Source organism: Nyctereutes procyonoides, unplaced genomic scaffold (assembly GCF_905146905.1).
Source record: "Nyctereutes procyonoides isolate TBG_1078 unplaced genomic scaffold, NYPRO_anot_genome, whole genome shotgun sequence".
Taxonomy (NCBI): domain Eukaryota; kingdom Metazoa; phylum Chordata; class Mammalia; order Carnivora; family Canidae; genus Nyctereutes; species Nyctereutes procyonoides.
In genome coordinates, this window is record NW_026575135.1 from 35,783,674 (window position 1) to 35,805,856 (window position 22,183).

General features: G+C 38.0%; 1 protein-coding gene across 1 annotated transcript in view; it reads right to left on the minus strand.

Moving 5' to 3' along the window:
• The window catches only part of ADAMTSL1 (ADAMTS like 1), a 379,096-nt gene that overhangs the window by 232,797 nt on the left and 124,116 nt on the right, over positions 1–22,183 (minus strand). The window contains 3 exon segments of the mRNA XM_055302598.1: positions 2,919–3,076; positions 6,385–6,459; positions 19,824–19,950. Of these exon segments, the coding sequence (XP_055158573.1) occupies positions 2,919–3,076; positions 6,385–6,459; positions 19,824–19,950 (360 nt within the window).

Sequence of the window (22,183 nt, forward strand, 5' to 3'; positions counted from 1 at the left end):
CATAATCTCATTTGATTCTTTCTACACTGATAATATTCCTGGGTCTCTCTTCCCTATAGGCACCTTCTTTTAATAGCAGCCAACAACCACCACAGCAACCAGCACTTACTACATTTCTACTGTTTGCAGGGTACATTTTATTTCTAAGAAATCTAATCTTAGAATTACTCTGTATTATCTCCCACATTTACATTACAACCAGAGATAGAAGTCTCAGAGAGATTAAGTGACTTGCTCAGGGCTGCACAGCAAAGGAATAGCAGAGCTGGGATTTGAATTCAGGTCTACAGTGGCTTGAAAGCTGCCATTCTTTTCATGATTCCAAGTAATTCTGTTAGTATTAGTGTTGCGAAGACATAGGTATTTATCTTTAGTAGAGGCCTTTTACTGCTCTTCTCTGTATCTTCTTAATTTTTCATTTTAAAGTAGGAAAACTGTTTAAAATACAGGAGCCAACCTGATGTTCAACTTTGATGGCCTTTGTTGCTTACAGAGATGAGCTGCCATGTTCCTTGTTTCTGGATTTATTAATTCTGGGTGCCTGGGACCTTTGTTATCATTAGCGCTGGAGCTTTATACACCCTAAATCCTCAGACATCAGGTTCTTGTTCTCAAGAGTATGTTGAATGCTTCAGTTTGACACACTCGAATTTAGTTTTAGGGAGCTAAACACATCTGGCATATGTAATTTTGGCTTCCTTAAGTTAATAAGGAAAAAGAATGTTCTGAAACAGGCTTTTCTTCCTATAATTACAACAATTCAGTGTTTCTAATTTAATATAAGGACTTCTCACACTGAAAAGAAAAGAGAAGACAAAAACTGGTCACTTTCCATAGCAACTGATTGCACTGTCATGATAGAGCCACGGGGCAGGGCAAATGTGTGTGTGGGTAATGGATGAACATTAGGTCCATGCAAAATCACAGGAATCAAGGAGGCATTTCAATTGCATGAAAGATATCAAGTACACAAAGTGATCTCCCAGTTGATGCACTACGAAATGCCAATCCTTTTCTTCTCGATTGGGAAAAGGATAATTTGTGAGTCTTAGCTGTTCTTTTCTCTCACTGATGTTGTAGAAACTTTTGCCTCAGACAAGCCGGCATGGGATTGGTAGTCAGGAGGTGTCCTACGTTCCTTGGCTGCTGAATGATGCACAGAATGATGCTCCAGCCTGTTCAGAACAACATATGAACACATTATCCGTGCCTAATACTCTAGTTGATGCAAATGGAAATCACAACCGTTCTACTACTTTGGTGCGTAGGTACTCATTAGTCACTTTTCTCTATGATATTCTAGATGCTCTAGAGTTCTAGAATGGGCACAAACTGAATAGCTATAGCTATACCTTAGCTGCTTTCACAAGTAGAGCTAAGCTGGCAGTTCTAGTGGAGGCTGGACCATGACCGAAAAAAGATCCTCTTGTGGCTCAGAAAGTCATTTTCTTTCATTGGGCTGCAGCCTTGGAAGGATGCACATCACATGATCAGGAAAAAAATACAAAGGCCTAATTTAAGATAGTGGAGGCAAGAAGGGACAATAAAGAATGGCCCTGAGATGGCATGAAGGTAGAACTGACAAAGTTTAACAACTATCTAGGGGTGAATAGGAGTACAGGAAATCGGTGTGAATCAAAGCTTTCTGATGTGGCCAGGTCAATAGCATATTATTCCACAAGATAGGAAATGAAGAAGATTTTGTAGGTGTCTGAGGCTAGACAAGTCCAGTTTGGGACACATTGTGCTGGTTGTGCGTATGGAATATCCAAGTGGTGATGTGCAGAAGGCAGCTAGATGTATGAAATGCATCGGCAATGCTGTCAACTCCTGACATGTGAATAATATTACTTGAATTCTAATCTATATATTCAGTATGTATAAGAGTTGCAACTCTAGGGAACTCTTTGCAACTCTAGGGAAATGAATACAAATGGTTTATTCAGTAGCCCTTGAAGGGTTTAAAAAAATAAAGACATCTCTCAGTATTGTACTGGTTTGCATATTTAAATGAAATGATTTAACCACCTATAGCATCATTTCTATTGTGAGCTCTCTCTGCTGGTTTGTAGCTCCTTGTTCATATGAATGTGGCTGGCATCTGGACTGGATTAAAAAGAACTACCATGCAGATGGAGACAGAGAACAGTGTTCTGGAACCCTTCTTCCATCCAACCTCACTGTCGATCCCATTTTCCTATACGCATTCTTACTTCCAGCTGCCATGGGGTCATTGAGTCTTAGCTTAAATCAAATGTCCTCTGGCTCCAGGTCCCATGATGAAAAATTTATGGAGTCCTGGACACATTACAAGTTTTACAGCTTTACAGCTGAAATCCTTCAGGTCCTTCTGACCTACTGAAGGAAAAAAATATGTTTTATTTGATTGTGATTCCCAAACATTCTTCTAGTGTGTACATTTCTCCTACAGAATGTATATGTTGCTTCCAGCAGTGTGTTTTATATTACCTTGAAGAGCAGGGAAGCTCTGATAGGAAACAACTTAGTCTTGTTGCCAGGACAAGAGAAAACAGAACTTGCAATTAGAAGTATAACCGAGGGTATGGATCATTCGTTTGTTTTTCTTTTTGACTGAGAACACCTTATATGGGTCAATGACTATATCTTAACTTGTTTTAAAAACAATTTATATCCTCCAACTAATGATGTGTTAGTCTTTGAGTCTTTTTATTAAATGATATATACACACACATAACGATTTTCTTAGGACTTAAAAATATCATATGTTCTTGAAAAGTCCAGGATGTACCTCAACATCCTTGAATTAAACATTTCCAAATCTATGCCCAAGCCCTAAGTCTCAGTCTCTCTCTCTCTCTCTCTCTCTCTCTCTCTCCAGGAGATCATAAGTGACAGTTTGGATATGGCTTGAAAACAAGGTACCCAAAGGCACTTACCTTGACAATGAAATCTGCTGTGAGGGGTCCAGTCATTCTCAGTATCTCTTTGTCTGGAAATTTCTGGAAGTCCACACTAGAATTGTCCACAAGAAAGGTTCCTGTCGAGCTGAGAGTGTTTTCACCTTTAGCTCCCTGCAGAGTTTTGGTTTCCAGATCTACACAACCAAATACATGTAAAGGAGAGAAAGATGTTCCCAGGGCTACCAAAGCCCACATACAAGCACATTTCATAAAACAGTCTACAGCTCTGTAAGGGAGAAGTATCGTCCTTTATACTGTTGACACAGTTGAAATTGTGATATAAACAAAATTTATGGGCACCTCTGGATCACAAAGGAGTTTATGTTGCCCATGAAATTATTTTAAAACTCATTAGCCAAGCATTCAAGGCTCCTGGTCAAAAAATCTTTGACTCCCTGATGGCCTCATTTGGGTATCCCACTTTCCCATAATCCTATTCCTTTAACTAAACTATCTCCCATATCTATCTTATTGATTTCAGCCTCTATGGCTCTCCATCTAGAATAGAATACTCTCTAGTTTTCTTTTTGATCTGTCAGATCCAGGGTGCTTCTCCGATTTTCCCTCAGCACCTGTGTGACCTTATATTCATGCATTACCTTGTGTTTATTTGTACTATCTGGCTTCTTACTGTGTGTCTGTGGCTCTCAATGAAGAAATGATAGTAACGAGGACAAGGAAGTCACTTCTTTTAGCTCTCTTTTAAAATCTTGCAGGGTACCTAATACAGTGTTATGAACATATATGATATTTTGTAAGTGCTTAAGAGAGAAAGAAGAACTTCTTGATTCCTGGAGCATTCTGATCTCAATTTGGCCAATGACAAAGGCGATGAAACATCTTTTGTTATAGGAAATCATAGCAAGCTGGAGGTGATGGTAATTATGCCGTGTATCTCAGAGCAGATAAAATTCTCATGTGATTAAGAAACCATTTAGAATAACTACCCACAGTTGGAAGAGAGATAGACTAGGTCTAATGGCTTCTAAAACTTGCATAAGCACCCTTAGTTTTGCAGTGGTTCTTTAGCAGAAGGACAGAGTGCCAGGTGAGGCTCTGGGTCTCCTATCCCACATTCAATCTGAATCCCTCTCCTTTACCACATTTTACAAATTGGGGTTCTGGGACAATTTTAGGACCTCTGGAGGTACTCAAGCACCCATACTAAGTTATTCTAAGTGTTGTCTACTCCAGGTTGGAATACCAACAGGTGAAGCATATTAGTGTCCAATGAAATGGTCACGACCCTCAGATGAAGTCTGTGTAGACTTTTTTTCTGGAATGGGTCAGGCTCCATCCCCCTGGCCCTGAGTCCAGAGCTCCTCACAGAAGGACATGAGGCTCATAAGGGAGAACTGGAAGGAAACCACAGCAGTTGTCATCAGGGGAAAGTCAACAGCATGGGCTCTTCTTCTTCTAGCCTTCATTCCTCAAGCTGCCTTCTGTGTATGTGTACTAGTTTGTAGTATCCCCAACACATAAACCAACTTGATTTTGGAAAAATCCTGAGGGTCTAAGTCTGATCTGAGCATCTGATTCAATTTTGTCACCAAGCCTCATAGCTTCTGATTGAAGATAAGCTACAGCTGGACCAGACTGGTCTTGTTCTGGTTTGGCCCTAAACATTTCAGGTTAGTCCCATATCAGACCAGCTTCTGGGAGTTAAGTGGAAAGGATGGCAAGAGAAACAGGATGTCATTTTATTCACATATTAATTTCATATTATATATTACATTGTATTCCAGATACACAAACAAAACCAAAAGTTCCTAAGCTACATATATGTTGTCAACAGTATGTCTGTTGTGAAAAAAAAAAAAAAAGCAAATTCCATTTTGCTTTCCATCATCGATAAATATCATCTGCCACTTCATCCATTGAATTCTTGGGACAATTAAACCAAAATGAGGCTCATTCTTTAGCCTCTTAGTGATCACATAATTAGGAAAACTAGGAGACTCAGACATTTATAAAAATTAATTCTTCTTCAATCTATTCCTTTGGGTTCCTTCTTCTGCAATGAGGAGTCAGTCCCCCACTTGGTAATGATCTCTGCCTGGATGTTTTATTCTGAGCGGGCCTGTCACTGCTCAGAAAAATACTGTTTTTGAGTAGGGTTGTTATATGAGCAGTTACCTCTGTCCAATCCTCCAGGGGAAAAGCAAATCATTTGAGTAGTGATAGTGTACACACATACATCATCCCTTGACATGTGAACATTATATTTTGGGGGGTTGTTTAGGGTTAGAAAAGAACTTGGATCCATATAAGGTGACTTACCAGCATCTTCTGGCTCTGCCTGAACTGTACCTTACTTATTCCTTTCTTTCACATGACCCCTCAAATCCCGCCTCTCCCATGAAACGTATTTATTTTTATTTTTAGAAAGACTATAGCAGGCTATCTGAACTTTCACAGGCTCCAATTTATCTTCCTCTTGTTTGTCTTTCTGGAACTATTTCATTTATAATCCAATTGCCAAAAGATAATGCTTGCTACCTAAATTGGTTTCATAGGCATGTGTGTGGGAGGAGAGAAAGAACAGAAGATGATAGATGGTTCTTTAGGAATCCAGGAACAGTCACAGTGGAGGATATTCGAAATGCTCAAGGGATCAGCTGAAATGAACTCTTTCAGTGGAACTGAATTTTGTAGAAAGTACAATGTATCCTCTTATACCCTTTCCCTGGTTTACAGCCTATAATTTTCTGCTGGTAATTTACAGGTCTACATCTAAACAATACTAAATGCTAAAAATAAAAAAGGAAAGATGTGGCTGTGTACTACTGCCTTGGCATGACTGAAGATATCAATTCTTTCTAAATTCTAGTGGGGCCATGCTCCCATTTGATCTTTGGGGTTTCAATACTTAACCCTGAGATATTAGGGTTTTAATCCTTAACCTAATTTTCAACATATAAGGGCTTTGTATTGTCTTTAATACATGGGATGTTTAATTATACCGCCATGGTTTTCTTTAAATCCATGGTTAAGGTTGTTTGGTGCTTCTGTGCTCCACTGAATTGATAAAATAATGCAATAAAAGAATAGGAAGAAAGAAAAAATGAAGGACAGGGAGGGAAGGCTGGAAGGAAGAAAGAAAAAAAGAGATGCAAAGCAAGAAAAAGACAGATTGATTGGAGAGGAAGAAGAGAGAGAATGAGAAATAATAGACACAAAAGCATAAACATATGCTTAACTCATGAAAAACCTATTGGGAGCATCTATTTTGTATTTTTCAGGATGAGTGTGGTTAGAGATAATTACCCTGAGGTTTTTGCTATCTCATCAGGCAGCCAAAAGATAAACAGAAGCACTCAAAATATCATGCTATGACACAGTAAAAAGATTTGCACTTCTGTATTTGAATCTCTTCTGGGAACAAAAAATAATAATGACTAAAATTCCCAATACCCAAAGGAAAACAACTGAGTTTACTCACACAAGTGATCAGGTCCTTTTAAGACAAGGCGAATATGTCTACTTCCATAGGGTATAGCAACCACAGTATCATCCACTAGAAAGAAACAAGGCGGTATCTTAAAATCACATAATTTGATACAAAATTATTGATTGGCTCCTATGTAAAGGCACTGACTTCTAGACTCCCTCAAATAACAATCTTCTCTTAAGCATTTGAAATAGGAACGCTGATATTTGGGAATCAAAATGTCCATTTTCCTCAGAATAAAGCATGCCAGTGAAGGTGGTCACTAGTTAACTTCTGGGGGATCTGGCCTCTTAAAAATGTATATAAATTTTGATATATTGAGAAATGAAATTTCAAGTTTCCATTTCTGATTTTAAAACCTGGTTTCACCTTGCCAAATTTCTCCAGGTTACAAAATGAAAATAAACTCTAATGCTCAAAGGATGACTATATTATATCAAAATCTAAATTTCTTTCTAGCAAAGCAACTATCTTGGATTAGAAGAACAAATAAGAATAGGAGAAAATATGTTTGTTTGCATTTGTTAAATCTCTCAAGGGCAGATATCACGCCTCCCAGTTCTTTAATATCCTTTGCTCTATCTACATCTAATACTATATATAGCAAGTGCCTCCAGAATGGTTAGGAACCTTCCCCTTACCCCATACTCTCTTTGCTTGAAAATTAAAAAAAAATTATTTTGGGGGTGAATCACGGATAATTTAGAAATGTATTACTTTTATCCTCCTTGCAAACTGAACCTTAATTCATTGGAAGCAGTCCTCAAACCTACTTTTTTTTTAATTAAGGATATTTTCTATGCATTGCAAACATATCACAGGCATTCTCCCTTGTGACATCTGTGACAGCAATAACTCTCATTTACATGCCACTGAAGTTTCACTTTCTAAATTGTACCATTTAAATTCAATTGAATTTAAATTTAAAAATAAAATAGAAAAATAATGGGGATGAAGAAAAATAAAGAGAACTCAATCAGAATTCATTCTATTCTAAGTCCCTGGGATTTCTTTGGACAGAGTTCTACCTTAGTGATTGATACAGGAGGTAGCTTGCAACAAATGTGTATGTAGTAGTTTGAGCACATCAGTACAAAGAAATAGTCTAAAAGTTCAGATTCATTGTTCTGACATTTCACTGATTTATCTTTGCCTTTTGGAGTTTAAATACTACAGACATAAAATATAAATCTTTAAGCTAAAAAAAAATAAATTATACCATTTACTTCTTCACCCAAAACTTGTGACATAGGCAAAGAGGATGCTACTATCCCCATTTGATGATGACAAAATGTAGGCTCTGAGAAGTATAATGAGTAGCATACGGTCAAAAAAGAAGAGGGCATTTCAGAAGACAAGGGAAAAAGCAGGTATTTTTAAAATTCACCAGTATAGTCAGCAGCTCTGTGGGATTCTCTGTTTCACACGTATTTTTAGGATATTATATATTATCATACTCTCATTGGAAAAATTTAGTTTCAGTAAGAGTAATCCTAAAAGATACCTGGTGTTCTGAAACTTAACACCATCTTGTCTTTAGGAGAATCTGATTTCAATAAATGAATCTCAGAAGTTCCCTAACCTCTCTGATCCTTAGTTTCCTCATTTGTAAGCCAGGGAAAAACCACACTTACCTCATAATATTGCAGTAAAAAGATACAGATATTGGTGTCAATATATATAGATGTATAGCCTGGAACACAGGAGGCTTTTTGTAAATATCACTTTCCTCCCTCTCTTGCAAATCTCCTTAAGGACAGGAACTGAGAGACTGTTTATTTTTACTATAATTTTAAACCCTCAAAGGCCCCAGCACACAGCCAGTTGAATGAGAAAGAAGAATCATATGCTCTCAATTCTTTCCCTAAAGAAGTTACATTTATCAGGTTCTTTACAATGTTGAATATTCTACTCACACTACAACCTTCTAGCCATTTTTAATGTCATACATTGTTAAAGAAAAGGCTGAATTTCAGATAGCCAAGAGTTTGTGGAATACAAACACAAAGCATGTAAGGGGGAATATAGAAAAAGGAACAAAAAAATGTTCAGACTGGGCCCATTGAGTTTTAAATGTCTTGCATAAAGACATGGATTTTTAAGTTTACAAAAGAAACTCAAAGCAGTTAAGACAATGGGATTTCTGGAAATAGAAAGTCTTTGTTTATCCACAGGTCAAATAAAGTGCAAGTAAAGGGGAAGCTTTCTGTTTGGCTCTGCAATGCTCAGCAGCAGACTTCTGACCCACACACTACTCAGGCGGCCTCTCTCTTGTTCTGTTGAGAAGCTACTCACATTCCACATGCTGGGGCATTAACCCTAGCTTCTGGCTGATGCATTAACCTTTGAATGCTCACCAAGGAAGATGGGGAGAAATCCAGAAAGGTGTTAGGGGAAGAAGCTACGATGGAGACAGTAGATTAGGTAAAAATGGAATGCCTCCTGATGCTCCTCTGCACCTGCTCTGGTCAAAGAGAAATAGGGAGCAACTCAAGCTGGTACAAACTTGAAGAGTCAGCAGCACATGGCACAAGAGGTATGAAGAGTCTTGGTCTGTTCTATGGTTCTGTAAAGGGCTGATGGACAACTGGCAGTCAGCAGATTCATTCCACAAATATTTTTTGAGTGTCTCCTAGTGTGAGGCCCCATCCTAGGTACCAGAGATTCAGTGACAATAAAGACAAGCAAAGCAGCAGCCCCACAAAATGGTCCAGGAAAAAGAGACCTAAGATAAAATCTGTGTTAAAATATCACATGAAAACTCACAAGGCACACTGGTTTCTTAGAAGCCCTGAACCAAAGAACCTCATTTCATTTGATTTTATCCAGTGTATCCCCCCAAAGTGTTAACCCAGAGAATTTTAAAAAATATATATCATCTGTTAATACCAGATGATACATCTCAAAATATAATTTTAGAAATGGTGAACTTAATTTGACGAAAAAAAGATAGGGAAAAACTAATTGCATATGCTACTTGATAAAAATCCATTCTGAGTTGGATATGTATTAATAATGGTCTCATTTGGGGATAAATTCTCAATAATTAGGGATGGGCTAGGAGATTCTTCTATTTGCCATCTATTATAGTAGTGAACACAGGATGGTGTTTAAGACATTTGAGAATGTGTAAGCAGGCTTTATCACCCGCCTCTTTAGTGATTAATTCTATAGGTTTGGTTGGTGGGACAGATGGGTAATAGCTTTCTATTAAAAGTTTTAGATTTATTTTTCAATATCATCATATGTGGACTCCTCCGTGTCATTCACTGCTGTATCAGAGAAAGGTGATAATGATAATTTCTGAGGATTTCCTATTCTGATATCCAAGTTTGCCTTATTTTTAGACCTGTTGATGTTTATGTTTTTAAGGAGTCTTCCATCTAAGTCTACAAAAGAAACTCAAAGTTTTTAAAACAAAAGAGTCCTCATTAATGTGGTTGGCTACACATAAAAATAGTAGTACATAAAATAGTAGTCTGCTAATCTTGAGGAGGTTTCAGTAGTATATTTTTTATCTTCATGCTAACTTTATTAGTCTTAGAATATAACCAATGAAATAAGGTGAAGCTAAGCATTTGAGCCCTTCACTATCCCCCCTGAGGTTATCAGTAATTACATACTGGAGGACATGCCTGACTGTCAAACAGGTAAAACAAGATGGATTTTTCCTGACTGTTGGGTGAAACAAGATGGATTTTTCCTGACTGTTAGGAACTTCATCCTTACAGTTATTCAGGCCAAAAACTTTAGAGTCATCCTTGACTTCATATATCTAATCAGTTAGAAAGTCCTATTGCCACAAGAGTCAAAATACCACATTTCATGGATTCTAAGAGGAACAACCTCTTACATTTTAATGTGTGTGAAATCAGAATGCATCCCACAATCAATAGTGCATGATATTCTTTCTCACCGAGGCAGTAATCCTGAGATAATTATCTTTGCCTGCAAACACGGTAACAACCAGTATCAAACTTGCAAAATGGGTGTCAGCAGCTGGGAAGAAAATTCTAAGAAAATAGTGGAACACACTTATTTAGCCTCTTGGAACTAAATAGCTATGGGGGTTGTAGGGAAATGAGAATCCCCACAGTGCTTATAACATTGCCAAAGTAGGAATCAAAAGCTGGCTCTCTGTATGCAGCTGCAAACCTGAGTTAAGAGCCCAGCGTCAAGACTTCTGGTGCCTGACAAGATGGAATAAGTGCCCAGACTTAATTATCTGCTTAGAAATCACCAAAACGTCAGAAATCTATTAAAACACACACACACACACACACACACACACACAACACATGGCTTTTGAGACACTGAATATCAGGTAAAAAGGGCAGCAATCTCTGAGAATCAAGAAACAAGGTAGGTGAGCCTTAACATTGTCCTGACTTCCTACTTTGAAAGACTTTCCCAGTCGCCTCTCAGGAGGTGAGAACTCCAAGCCTGGAGGATTCCCTGAGTTGAGGAGACAAAGATAAGAATCCAAGAAGATCAAGGTGGCTAGAGTTTGAATGGCAGATTACCAGAGAGAAAAGGGGATACACAGAGAAACAACTCTAGAGATTTAAGAGCATTCTCCCATCACATTGTACACCTCAAACTTATACAGTGATGTATATCAATCATTTCTCAACAAAACTGGGAAAAATATTTACATGACATAAAAAAATATTTATGTGGCATGCTAATAATATATGCTACTATATAATTAAAAACATTATTCTCTTTGGGTATCCAGCAGCATACCCATGCTAATCAGGACAAGCATATAAAGAAACTTACTGAGGCTGGGGAAATAACCACACAAAAGAATTGTAGAAATGACTATGGCATGCATATAGGGCTTGGAATTACTATCTTACCCCACCAGCCATCCTAGAAAACTTTATAATTTTGGGACACTGAGCAGTAGAAGGGTCTTGCCTCAGTAGCAAGGGATAATTAGCACCAGCCAGACATGGCTTTGGTCTTGCCAACTAAATTTTAAGACCCAAAAGGATCAAATTTATTCCAAGTAACTTTATTGCCTCTAGAACAAAACTCAAAAACATTTACAGGAATACAAAAATATCTAGTATCCAACAAGATAAAATTTGTAATATCTGGAATCAGGTCAGAAATTACCAGGCATGCAAAGAAGCCAAAAAAACTACAGCCCATGCTGCAGAGAAAAATCCAATCAGTCAAAACACAGGATAGACATTAAAATATTTACTACAACTTTACGTTCAAAAACTTAAGTACACATACACACAAATTTTCAGGCCCAGAGAATTTTAATGGTGAATGCTACCAAGCATTTAAAGAAGAAATAACAATCTATATGCAGTCTTTTCAAAAAAAAAACAGAAGAGAAATCATTTCCCAACTCATTGTATGAGGTCAGCATTACACTGCTACCAAAACTAGACAAAGATGGTATAAAAAAAAGTATCCTTCAGACAACTATCTCTCATGAATGCAGATGGAAAAAAAACCCTCAAACAAAACACTGGTAATTCAAATCCAGTAATCTATATAAAGAATTAATACACTATAACCAAGGAAGGGAAGGCTGGTTCTTTATTTGAAAATCATTAATGTTATCCATCACTTAAAAGTCTAAGGAAGAAAAACCATATGATTGTATCACCTTAGGCAGAAAAAGCATGACAAAATTCAGTATCAAGTCATTATAACTCTCAGAACATTAGGAATAAAAAAGGACTTCCTTAATGTAATAAAAGACATTTTCAAAAAAACCTACACCTAACTTCATCCTCAAAGGTGAGAAATTGAATGCTTTTCCTCTTAAGATTGGAAATGAAAAAAAAAAAAGATTGGAAATGAAATAAGAATAGCCACTCTTGCCTTTTCTATTCAACATCATATTGGGCATCCTTGCCAGTGGAATAGGCCATAAAAATAAATAAGTGGTTTACAATATGAAAAGGAAGAAGTAAAACCATCCTTATTTGTAAAACAAGATGATAGTTTATGTAGGAAATCCAAAAACTCTCAGAACTAGTGAGTTAGCAAGTTTGCAAAATATAGAGCAAACACATAAAAATAAATTAGCAATGTACAATTGAAAATTAAAATAAAAAATGAAATGCCAATGCAATATGACAAGAAAATAAAAGAGGTAAAAATTTAACTAAAATACTATAAAGGCCTAGAAAAGGAATGAGAGAAGACCCAAAGAAATGGATAATCATGCAGTGCTCATAGGTTAAGTGACTTAACATTGTAAAAATGTCAATTTCCCACATATCTATAGAATTAACAAAATTATAAATCACAATTTCAGCAAGATTTTTTATAGATATGGACAAGCAGATTGAAAAATTTACATGGAAAGCAAATAAACTATTATAGAATAGCCAAATGAGTTTGAGAAGAAGGGTAGATTTGGAGGGATCAAATTACTTGATTTTTTAAGAATTCCTTTAAAGCTATAATGACCAAGAGAATGTGGTTTTGGTGAAGGACTGACACATAGATCAGAATAGAGTCCGAGACCTATACACAAAGGGCCAGTAGGCTTTTCACATAGTTTTATTTTATTTATTTATTTTTAAAGAATTTATTTATTTATTCATGAAAGAGACAGAGAGAGAGAGAGAGAGAGGCAGAGACACAGGCAGAGGGAGAAGCAGGCTCCATGCAGGGAGCCCAATGTGGGACTCGATCCCAGGACTCCAGGATCGCACCCTGGGCCAAAGGCAGGTGCTAAACCGCTGAGCCACCCAGGGATTCCCCCCTTCACATAGTTTTAAAGGCAATTCAAGAGAGAAAAAGACATCTTTGTAACAAACGGGGCTGGAAAAGTTAGACATCCTGATAATTCCCCAAATTAAACTATATATATTATATATATACATATATATATAATAGTACCAAGATTTAACTTACCATAAATTAACTGAAAATAGGTCATTGATAGTAAAGCTAAAATGTAAAACTTTTAGGAGAAAATTGGTGACCTGTAATTAGGCAAGGAATTCTTACATACAATGTTAAAGGCATAGTCCTAGTAAGAAAAGAATGATGACTAGTCTCCATCAAAATTAAAAATTTTGGGACACCCGGGTGGCTCAGCAGTTGAGTGTCTGCCTTTGGCTTAGGGTGTGATCCCGGAGTTCCAGAATTGAGTCCCACTTTGGGCTCCCTGCATGGATCCTGTTTCTCCCTCTGCCTATGTCTCTGCCTTTCTCTCTGTGTCTCTCATGAATAAATAAATAAAATTTTTAAAAAAATTAAAAGTTTTGCTCTGTGAAAGCTGATATTAAGCCTTTTTTTGGGGGAGGGGTATCTATGGAGAGAAAATATTTTCAAATCACACATCTGACAAAGGACTTGTACCCAGAACTCATAAAGAATTCTCAAAATTAAATGGAAACCAAACCCATTTAAAAACTGGGCAAAGGACTTGAACCCACATGACATCATTTTATTAAAAGATTTATTTATTTATTCATGAGAGACAGAGGTAGAGACATAGGCAGAGGGAGAAGAAGCAGGCTCCTCACAGGGAGCCTGATGTGGGACTTGATCCTGGATCCCAGTATCACGCCCTGAGCGGAAGGTAGACACTGAACTGCTGAGCTACCCAGTCCCAGGTGTCCTGAACCCACACCACATCAAAGAAGAAATAAGCACTTCTGTAGTAGGCAGCATAATTTTACTCCCTCGCTCAGTCAAAGATAACCATGTCCTAATTCCCAGAGCCTATGAGTATGTTATGTTACATGGAAAGGGGGAATTAAGATTACTAATGAAACTAAGACGATAATCAGCTGACTTTAAAATAAAGAGATTATTTTGGATTATCTGAATGGGCCCAATGTAATCACAAGGGTTCTTTTTTTTTTAATTTATTATTTTTTTTCACAAGGGTTCTTCAAACAGAGAGAGAGAGGCAGAAGAGGAGATTGGAGTAGGAGATCTAAGGATTTTACAGGGCAGGCTCTGAAGATAACAAGGAACATAGATAACATAACAGAAGCTAGAAAGGCAAAATCAAAGAAAATGAATTAGTCTCTAGAACTTCCAGAAGGAACATAGCCCTGCTTAACATTGTAATTTTATTTTAGCCAGACCCATTTCAGACTTCTGACTCTCCAGAACCATAAAATAAATGTATAGCTTTGAGACACTAAATTTATGGCAATCTGATACAGCAGCAACTGGAAACTAATAGAACATGAAAAGACAGTTAACATCATTAGTCATTAGGAAAATGCAAATTAAAACAATGATGGGATATTAATATGAACCAATTAGAATGGCTAAAATAAAAAATACTAACAATATTAAATGATGGCAAGAATGTGGAGCAAATGAAACTCTTACACATTGCTGGTAGAAATGCAAAATAGTGAGCTACTCTGGAAAAAAGTCTAGCAGTTTCTTAAAATGCCAAATATATATCTACCATATGACCTAGCCATTTAGCTACCCAGGAATTTACCCAAGAGATATGAAAGCATGTGCCCATATAAAAATGTGAACATGAATGTTCATAGCAGCTTTATTTATAAGACCTCCCAAGTGAAAACAACCCATATGCCTGTCAACAGGTGAATAGATAAACAAACTGTGGTATGTCCATACACCGGAATTACCATACAGCAATAAAATAAAATAAACTATTGATGCATGCTACAAAATGAATCTCAATTACGATGAATGAAAGAAGCTATTTGGACAATAGTTAATATTGTATAATTCCATTTATGTAAAGTTCTAGAAAAATGCAATCAAATCTATAGTGACAAAAAGACCAGTGGTTGGCAGAACACAGGGCCAGGAGAGCAGAAGTAAGGATTATAAGGGGCACAAGAAAACTTTTGGGATGATGGGTATGTTTGGTTTCACAGGTATATGCGATATATAAACAAGTTGAACACTTTAAACATCCAGTTTATTGTGGGTCATTTATACTTCAATATAGCTGTTTTTTTTTAAGAGTTCAGTACCAATGGATTTTATTTCTTTTGCAGATTCATTTTCAAATAGTGTATTACAGGTACCACCATGCCATGTGAAAATTGAGTCCAAAATTATTAAAAAGAAGTTGGAGAAAAAGTTTATTTCAATTTTATTTGCCAATTTATTGATTTATTTCAGGTTCTTTGTATGTATAATACATGGTTTAAAAAAAAATCTACCTTTAAAGTAGATCTTTTAACTATCATGTAAAAACCCTAAGTGGTCAGGAAGCATTGTGTCATAGTTTCTTAATTTCTATAGCAGGTTTTCTTTCTTTCATAGTTGGGCATAAAATAATGGCACATCTTTCAATCAGTGAGGTCTTAGAGTCAAAGAAATGCAGTAAATTCAGATCAAATCACTCCTTAGCACCTCCACCTCCCTCATGGTCCAAGCCATCATCATTCCAAGGCTGGTTTACTGTGTAACAGCCTCCTGATTGCTTTTGTACTTCCATAGCTAGATCAATTATAGTCTATTCTAAACACAGTAGATAGAGCAATCCTTTTGAAAAAAAAAAATCAAGTCATTCCACCGCTCAAAATCCTCCTGTGACTTCTCATCTCATTCTGACTAAAGGCCAAAATCCTTACAAAAGCCTACAATATCTGTGGCATTCTTCACACCACCTTTCAATCCTCCTGCCTTCATCATTTCCTGTAGGATTTTTTAAACTTACTTTAAGTCACATCAGCTTCTTTGCACTTCAAGAAATATGTCAAGAATGCATTTACCTAAGTAAGGCCTTTGTTCTTGACTTTCTCTATGACTAGAATTCTCTTTCCCTTGACTTTTGCATGGTGACATTAAAACCTGGTTCAGATGCCACTTTATCAGTGTGTACTCTTCTTACTAACCTATCTAGTATTGCAACTCCCTGTAACACTTAATTGGCAGCCCAGCCCTATCTCCTGTTCTTCCCTGCTTTATTTTTTTTAAGACTCCTACCACCATATGACAGACAACACATTTTATTTAGTTTTTTTGCTGTCTGCCCCTCAGGAATTTTGGGATATCCAGGTGATTTCAAAACACACAAATTCATACGACAGGTTTGCAAAGCTGGAAACATTAAATCGATAGCAAATAGACTGGCTCTAGTTATAAGTATATTGCATATACTTGGAAAATATGTAATAGGGTACAAGCCAATATAATTTGCAAGAAAGTGAGCCTTTGATTTCAAGAATCAAAAGTTAATGTTAGTTAAATTTATTCTTTTTTTGGGGGGGGGCAGGAAGTTGAAAAAAGTGACTAGGAAAAGTAGAAAGATTGAATGCTATCAGTGGACAGCATTTTCCTTTAAAAAGGGAGAAAAATGTGCCTTGATCTAGCTCTCTTTCTTGTCTGTATTTGTATTAGGCAATTATTCTGTCTTTTGATACAAAGATGGTTTCTTTATTATTTGCCAGCAAATGGCAGCCCTTGGATAAGTTCCTCCTACTTCTCGTTTTCCTTCTGGCACTTCCCACCATGGTCTTTCTCCACTCTTCTGTTTTCTCTTTGTTCCCCCAAGGCTTGATAACATTAAAAAAAAAAAAAGTATTGGATATAAGTTCAGAAGAAAATGAGTTCAATGTGGGGAATCCGACTGCTAGGAGTTTGAAAAGAGCATGTGGCTGGCTTGCAGTGCCTTTTGGCAGAGCGCAGGAGAGAGACCTGGCACCACTCCTCCAGGCCTTCACGGGTGGAGAACTGCTCACCTGGCCAGCACACTGGGCCCCGCAGAGGAGTCTAATCTTCCCTGCCTGTGGGTCACCCCACAGTCTGTAAATATAGGGTGGAAGGTTCTTCTGGGGTGGAGAAAACATAAACGAGGCAGTTTGTTCAGCATCTGCTATAGATTGTGGTGAGGTGCATGCATATGTTGGGCTTTATTGATATAAATCATTTTGTCATGAGGCATCATCAGTGCTAAGGTAAATGAATCAATTGCATTTTGTCATTATGGATAATCATCAGGTTGTGTATAATTAACCTATTCTCTGTCTTGAATAGAGCACTTTTCATTGAAATATCTATTTGCAGATCTGGGGATGACTTATGGCTCTTAATTTGCTTCAGTTTGTTCTTTCAGAGCTTCTCCACATTGTTCCAGTGAGTCAAGCCCCAGGGTCCCTGATGACTCCCTAACAGGAGGGTAAGAGGAATATTTATCCAGGCAGACTGTTCAGGCAGAGGGCATGAGTGCGAAAGGAGGGAGGATTCCCTATCCCTAAGCCTGCTATATAGCAGTTGCTACACAAAAGCAGTCATCTCCTTTTTCTGTGCCTAGCAGAAATTCCTAGATTCCTAGATAATGAGCATTGATCAATTACATGACAAATAATTAGCAAGATTTGGGACACCTGGGTGGCTCAGTGGTTGAGCATCTGATGCCTTCGGCTCAGGTTCTAATCCTGGGATCTGGCATCGAGTCCTGCATCAGGCTCCTTGTGGGGAGCCTGCTTCTCCTTTTGCCTATGTCTCTGCCTCTCTCTCTGTCTCTCATGAATAAATAAATAAAATCTTTAAAAAATAATAATAATTAGCAAGATTTTAGCTCTTCCAGGATTTCTTAGTGTTCTACAAAAGTGACTTTTTAAATGTAACTTCCTCCCCAAATATCTTACCGTGACTTCAGAAATTTACAAAACAATTGTGCCTCTATCCTCTAGTTTTCATCTTCCAAATTTTTAAATTTTTCATCTTATAGAAGAAGCTACCAACACATGAAAGGAAAAAAAATCTCTCCTGAATGTACTATATCAATGTCTAACTTACCTCATCCTTCATTCTCTCTGCCAGACTTTCCCCCACCCCCTAATTCACATTTTTCACTGCCAGCAGGGGTGTTAGAATGTAGAGTTCACTAAAGCTGGTACCTCTAATGTTTCTTGTGTTTAAAAGTCCCTAGTCTTTCTTGCTACTACCTCTTCTTCCCAAGAACTGGCTTTGGACAAACTGCCTTTGAACAAACTGCCTTTTCCTAACTTCTGGGAATGTTTCTTTAGTGTATACTGCCTTTCTTCTTGACCTACAAGCCCATTTAAAGCCACAGACTCTGCCAAATGTCAATTGTTTTTTTCCAGCTAGTCAACAAAGAGGGAGAACAAAGCCACATTCAGTAAAAGATATTATTCTCAGTTCCCAAGCTAGGGGAACCATGTGCAAAGACACTCAGTCAAATCTATTAAGGATTCTGGGTAGGGGCAAAATCTGGAGACAGTATGCCAAGCAAGGTCAAATTATTCTAAAAATGTATGTCTTTGAGTACAAGAGTTGCCTTATTTTGATTTTTTTTTTTCTGATGCAGCACCCAGAGCAGTGATTGTCACAAAGGATAGTGTTTTGTAAAATGATCTGGATCGCTGTGTGACTGCGTGGTTATCTTAGGTATCACTAGAACATGTGCAATCTACCCAAGCAAGACCCAGCTGGGCAGAAATCTGAAGTAACTTGTCTTAATCCATCTAATTGCTTTAAAGTGTCCCACCGTGCAAATAATCAGCAGGGTTGTGGGACAGGCCAGAGAAATGAGTAAGTGCTTAGGCTCTGGAATTGGACTCTGGGCTTGAATCTTGACTCTACTATCTTACAGTTGTGTGACTGTGAGCAAGTCACATAATCTGACTAAGCTTCAGTTATCTTATTCATAACATAAGGATAAACAATGCTTTGCTATAAGAGTGTTATAAGGATAAAATGAGATGATCATGCAAATTTCCCAGCACATATTACAGAGGAAGCATATATTTATTGTGCTAGTATACAGAGTAAGACATAAGTTAATAAATGGCTTCATATAATCACCGTCCAGGGGATCCCTGGGTGGCGCAGCGGTTTAGCGCCTGCCTTTGGCCCAGGGCGCGATCCTCGAGACCTGGGATCAAATCCCACGTCGGGCTCCCGGTGCATGGAGCCTGCTTCTCCCTCTGCCTATGTCTCTGCCTCTCTCTCTCTCTCTGTGTGACTATCATAAATAAATAAAAATTAAAAAAAATCACCGTCCAATATTAATTCTGAAAGAACCTGTGTTCAGCACCAATCAAAGATCACTCTGTAAATGAAGACAGCATGATTTCATGGTGGTAGGAGTGAATTTGTTTAGATTTACATACTCTCCCTGCTAAATCCCATCAGGCACATCAGACTGAATCAGGCAGAGGCTTGGACGCAGTCTGTCCTCATGTTGGGCAGCAAACTGCATGTCTATGTTTGTAAATAGAGTGTGTTTTGATCCACGTGTAATTCACTCCTGCTGCATGACAAAAGAAAGGGTTGCAGTGGGTTACCTGACTTGTTCTACCTAAAGTAATACACAAAGCAGGAACATGAAGCTTTCTATAGTATGTTCAGATTCATCTTCATTTTGGTGGTGGCCTCATTCCCAGCTGCTGAGGGGAGCCAGCACTAAACCAGGAGAGATTAATTAGCCAACAAACCCGAAGATGGCCCCATCTCTTGTGGCATCTTACATTTGGTTGCAGAGAGCTGGGATTTATATTGCCCTCGGACCAGCCGGCAGGTGGACCCATCCCCGTTGCAGACTCCACAGTTATCCTCCTTGATGGTGCTTCCCAGCTGGTGATCGCAGCCGACAATCTAATAGGAGAGAGAGATGGGTGATTCAACCAGATGCCTACTGCAGGGATCCATCGCAAGGCCCATCACCACTAAATGACCTCGCTTCATTTTTGAGGAAGCATAAAACATGCTTCCCGTAGAGGGGAATGAATTCAGCTGGAATTTCAATCAAGCTAAGGAAGAAAAAGCAGATCATAGACAAAGATGTTTTTACAGTTCAAATATATAAACAGAAAGAAGGGTGGTGGAGGAAGACAGAGAGAGAGAGAGAATGGAGGCAGGCAGGGGAGAAGGTAGGGGAGAGAGGAAGACCCTGACCTACTAATATCATGGAGCCTTAATTTAAAAGATAACTCCTATGGGACTCAGTTGGTTAAGCCTCTGCTTTTGGCTCAGGTCCTGGGATGGAGCCCCGAGTTGGGCTCCCTGCTCTGTGGGCAGCCTGCTTCTCCCTTTTCCTCTATCCACCTCTCCCCTTCCCACCCCCACTTGTACACTCTCTGTCAAATAAATAAGTAAATAAAATCTTGGAAAAAAATCACTCCCACTGTCAATAATTATGTGTCACTAAAATTAAAAAATACACTCATGAAAGGAAAAATTTTGTGGATTATTTTCATGTTCCATATTTTCCCTTAGCTGTGTAAGAGTAGGGGTTTTGTATTTTAGGTCCACTGATGTACCAGGCAACTAGTACAGTGCTTGGCAAACTGTAAGCCCTCAATAGGTATTTGCTGAATGATGATGGCAAGTGAGAATTCTATCACTGAACCACCAATGCTGCTGAATGATAATGAAAATCGCTTTTTTTTATTTTATGTATTTATTCATGAGAGACACAGAGACAGGCAGAGACACAGGCAGAGGGAGAAGCAGGTTCCCCATGGGGCAGGGAGCCCGTTGTGGGACTCGATCCTGGGATGCCGGGATCAAGCCCTGGGGCGAAGACAGACACTCAACCGCTGGGCCACCCAGGCTGCCCTAAAATAGTTCCTTTTCTAGCTAGCACTTCAACTAAGAAAAGAGAAACAATCACAGAATGAGCAAACAGAAGCAAGATTATTGTATGTGTGTGGTGGGGGAGGAGGGTCGATGAGGCAGGCGGCAGAGACAACCAATCCTGAGGCCCTCTTTGCCTGGCTGTGTCCTGCTAGACACAAGACAAGTACCTTGTTAATTCTGAGAACGATTATGTAAGATAACTCCATTTAAAACTGAGGCCCTAAGTCTTGCCAAGGTCACTTTGATAATACGTGGCTGAGTTCTGAACACATCTAATAAAACATTTATGTTTAGTCCAAATCAGGCTTAACAACAATCACAAGCACTTATCAGGTATGTGGGCCAAGTCTATTTGTACTTTTACTCTCTCCTTTCTACTGTTCAAGTTAAAAAAACTCAAATCCAAACTGCCTCAGGTTGTACCTCTATAGTTCTAGTTAGATCTAATATCGAAAGACTCCACTTGCAAATGACTTCAACTACTGTCTTTGACACAAATAAAATGAGAACTATGGTGACATTTGAAGAGGCTTCTTTCCCAATAGTTCCTACAATTCACTGTGTCTTTCAAAAATCTAACTGTTAATTGACATTTCTTTGAGGCTTGACTTTCCTTTTTTGTACCTTTAATTAATAATTGCAAACACATGTTTAGGCCAAGGTTTAAAAATTACAATTATTTAGCACTGCATTATATATGTGCTATATTTTTAAATATGGTAATATGTATTTTTTATACACAGGCATACAAGCATTTTTAACATCGATGACAAAGCAGTAACTCCTTCAACAACTATACATTTTTTGAAATACAAAGATGTCAGGAAAACACAGTGCCCAGCTTTTAAGTGGGGAGCAAAGGTGGGCTGGGTCTGTCCTTATGGGCTCATTGTGATCAAGCTGCCATTCACCTCAGTATGCTCACAGGTTGCAGTGAAGTCACTTTAGAATATCACCCAAGTTTCATCCATGCAGAACCAACACATGCTGGCTTAAAATTTCATTGATGTGCTTCTATGTAGCTGTAATAAAATTATTTTCAAAAATTTAATCTGTAGATGAATCCACATACGAGTTGAATAATTCTGCAGTCACTTGTATTCTGAACACAGTGTGAAATGGGGGTGCAGAAGTAACTTATTTACCACCACCAATTATTAAAAATAATTTAATCCTCTAGCCATCAATGATCAAGATCTGCCATGTGCCAAGCACCGTGCTAGAAGCAAAATCAAAAGGTGAGTTTAAG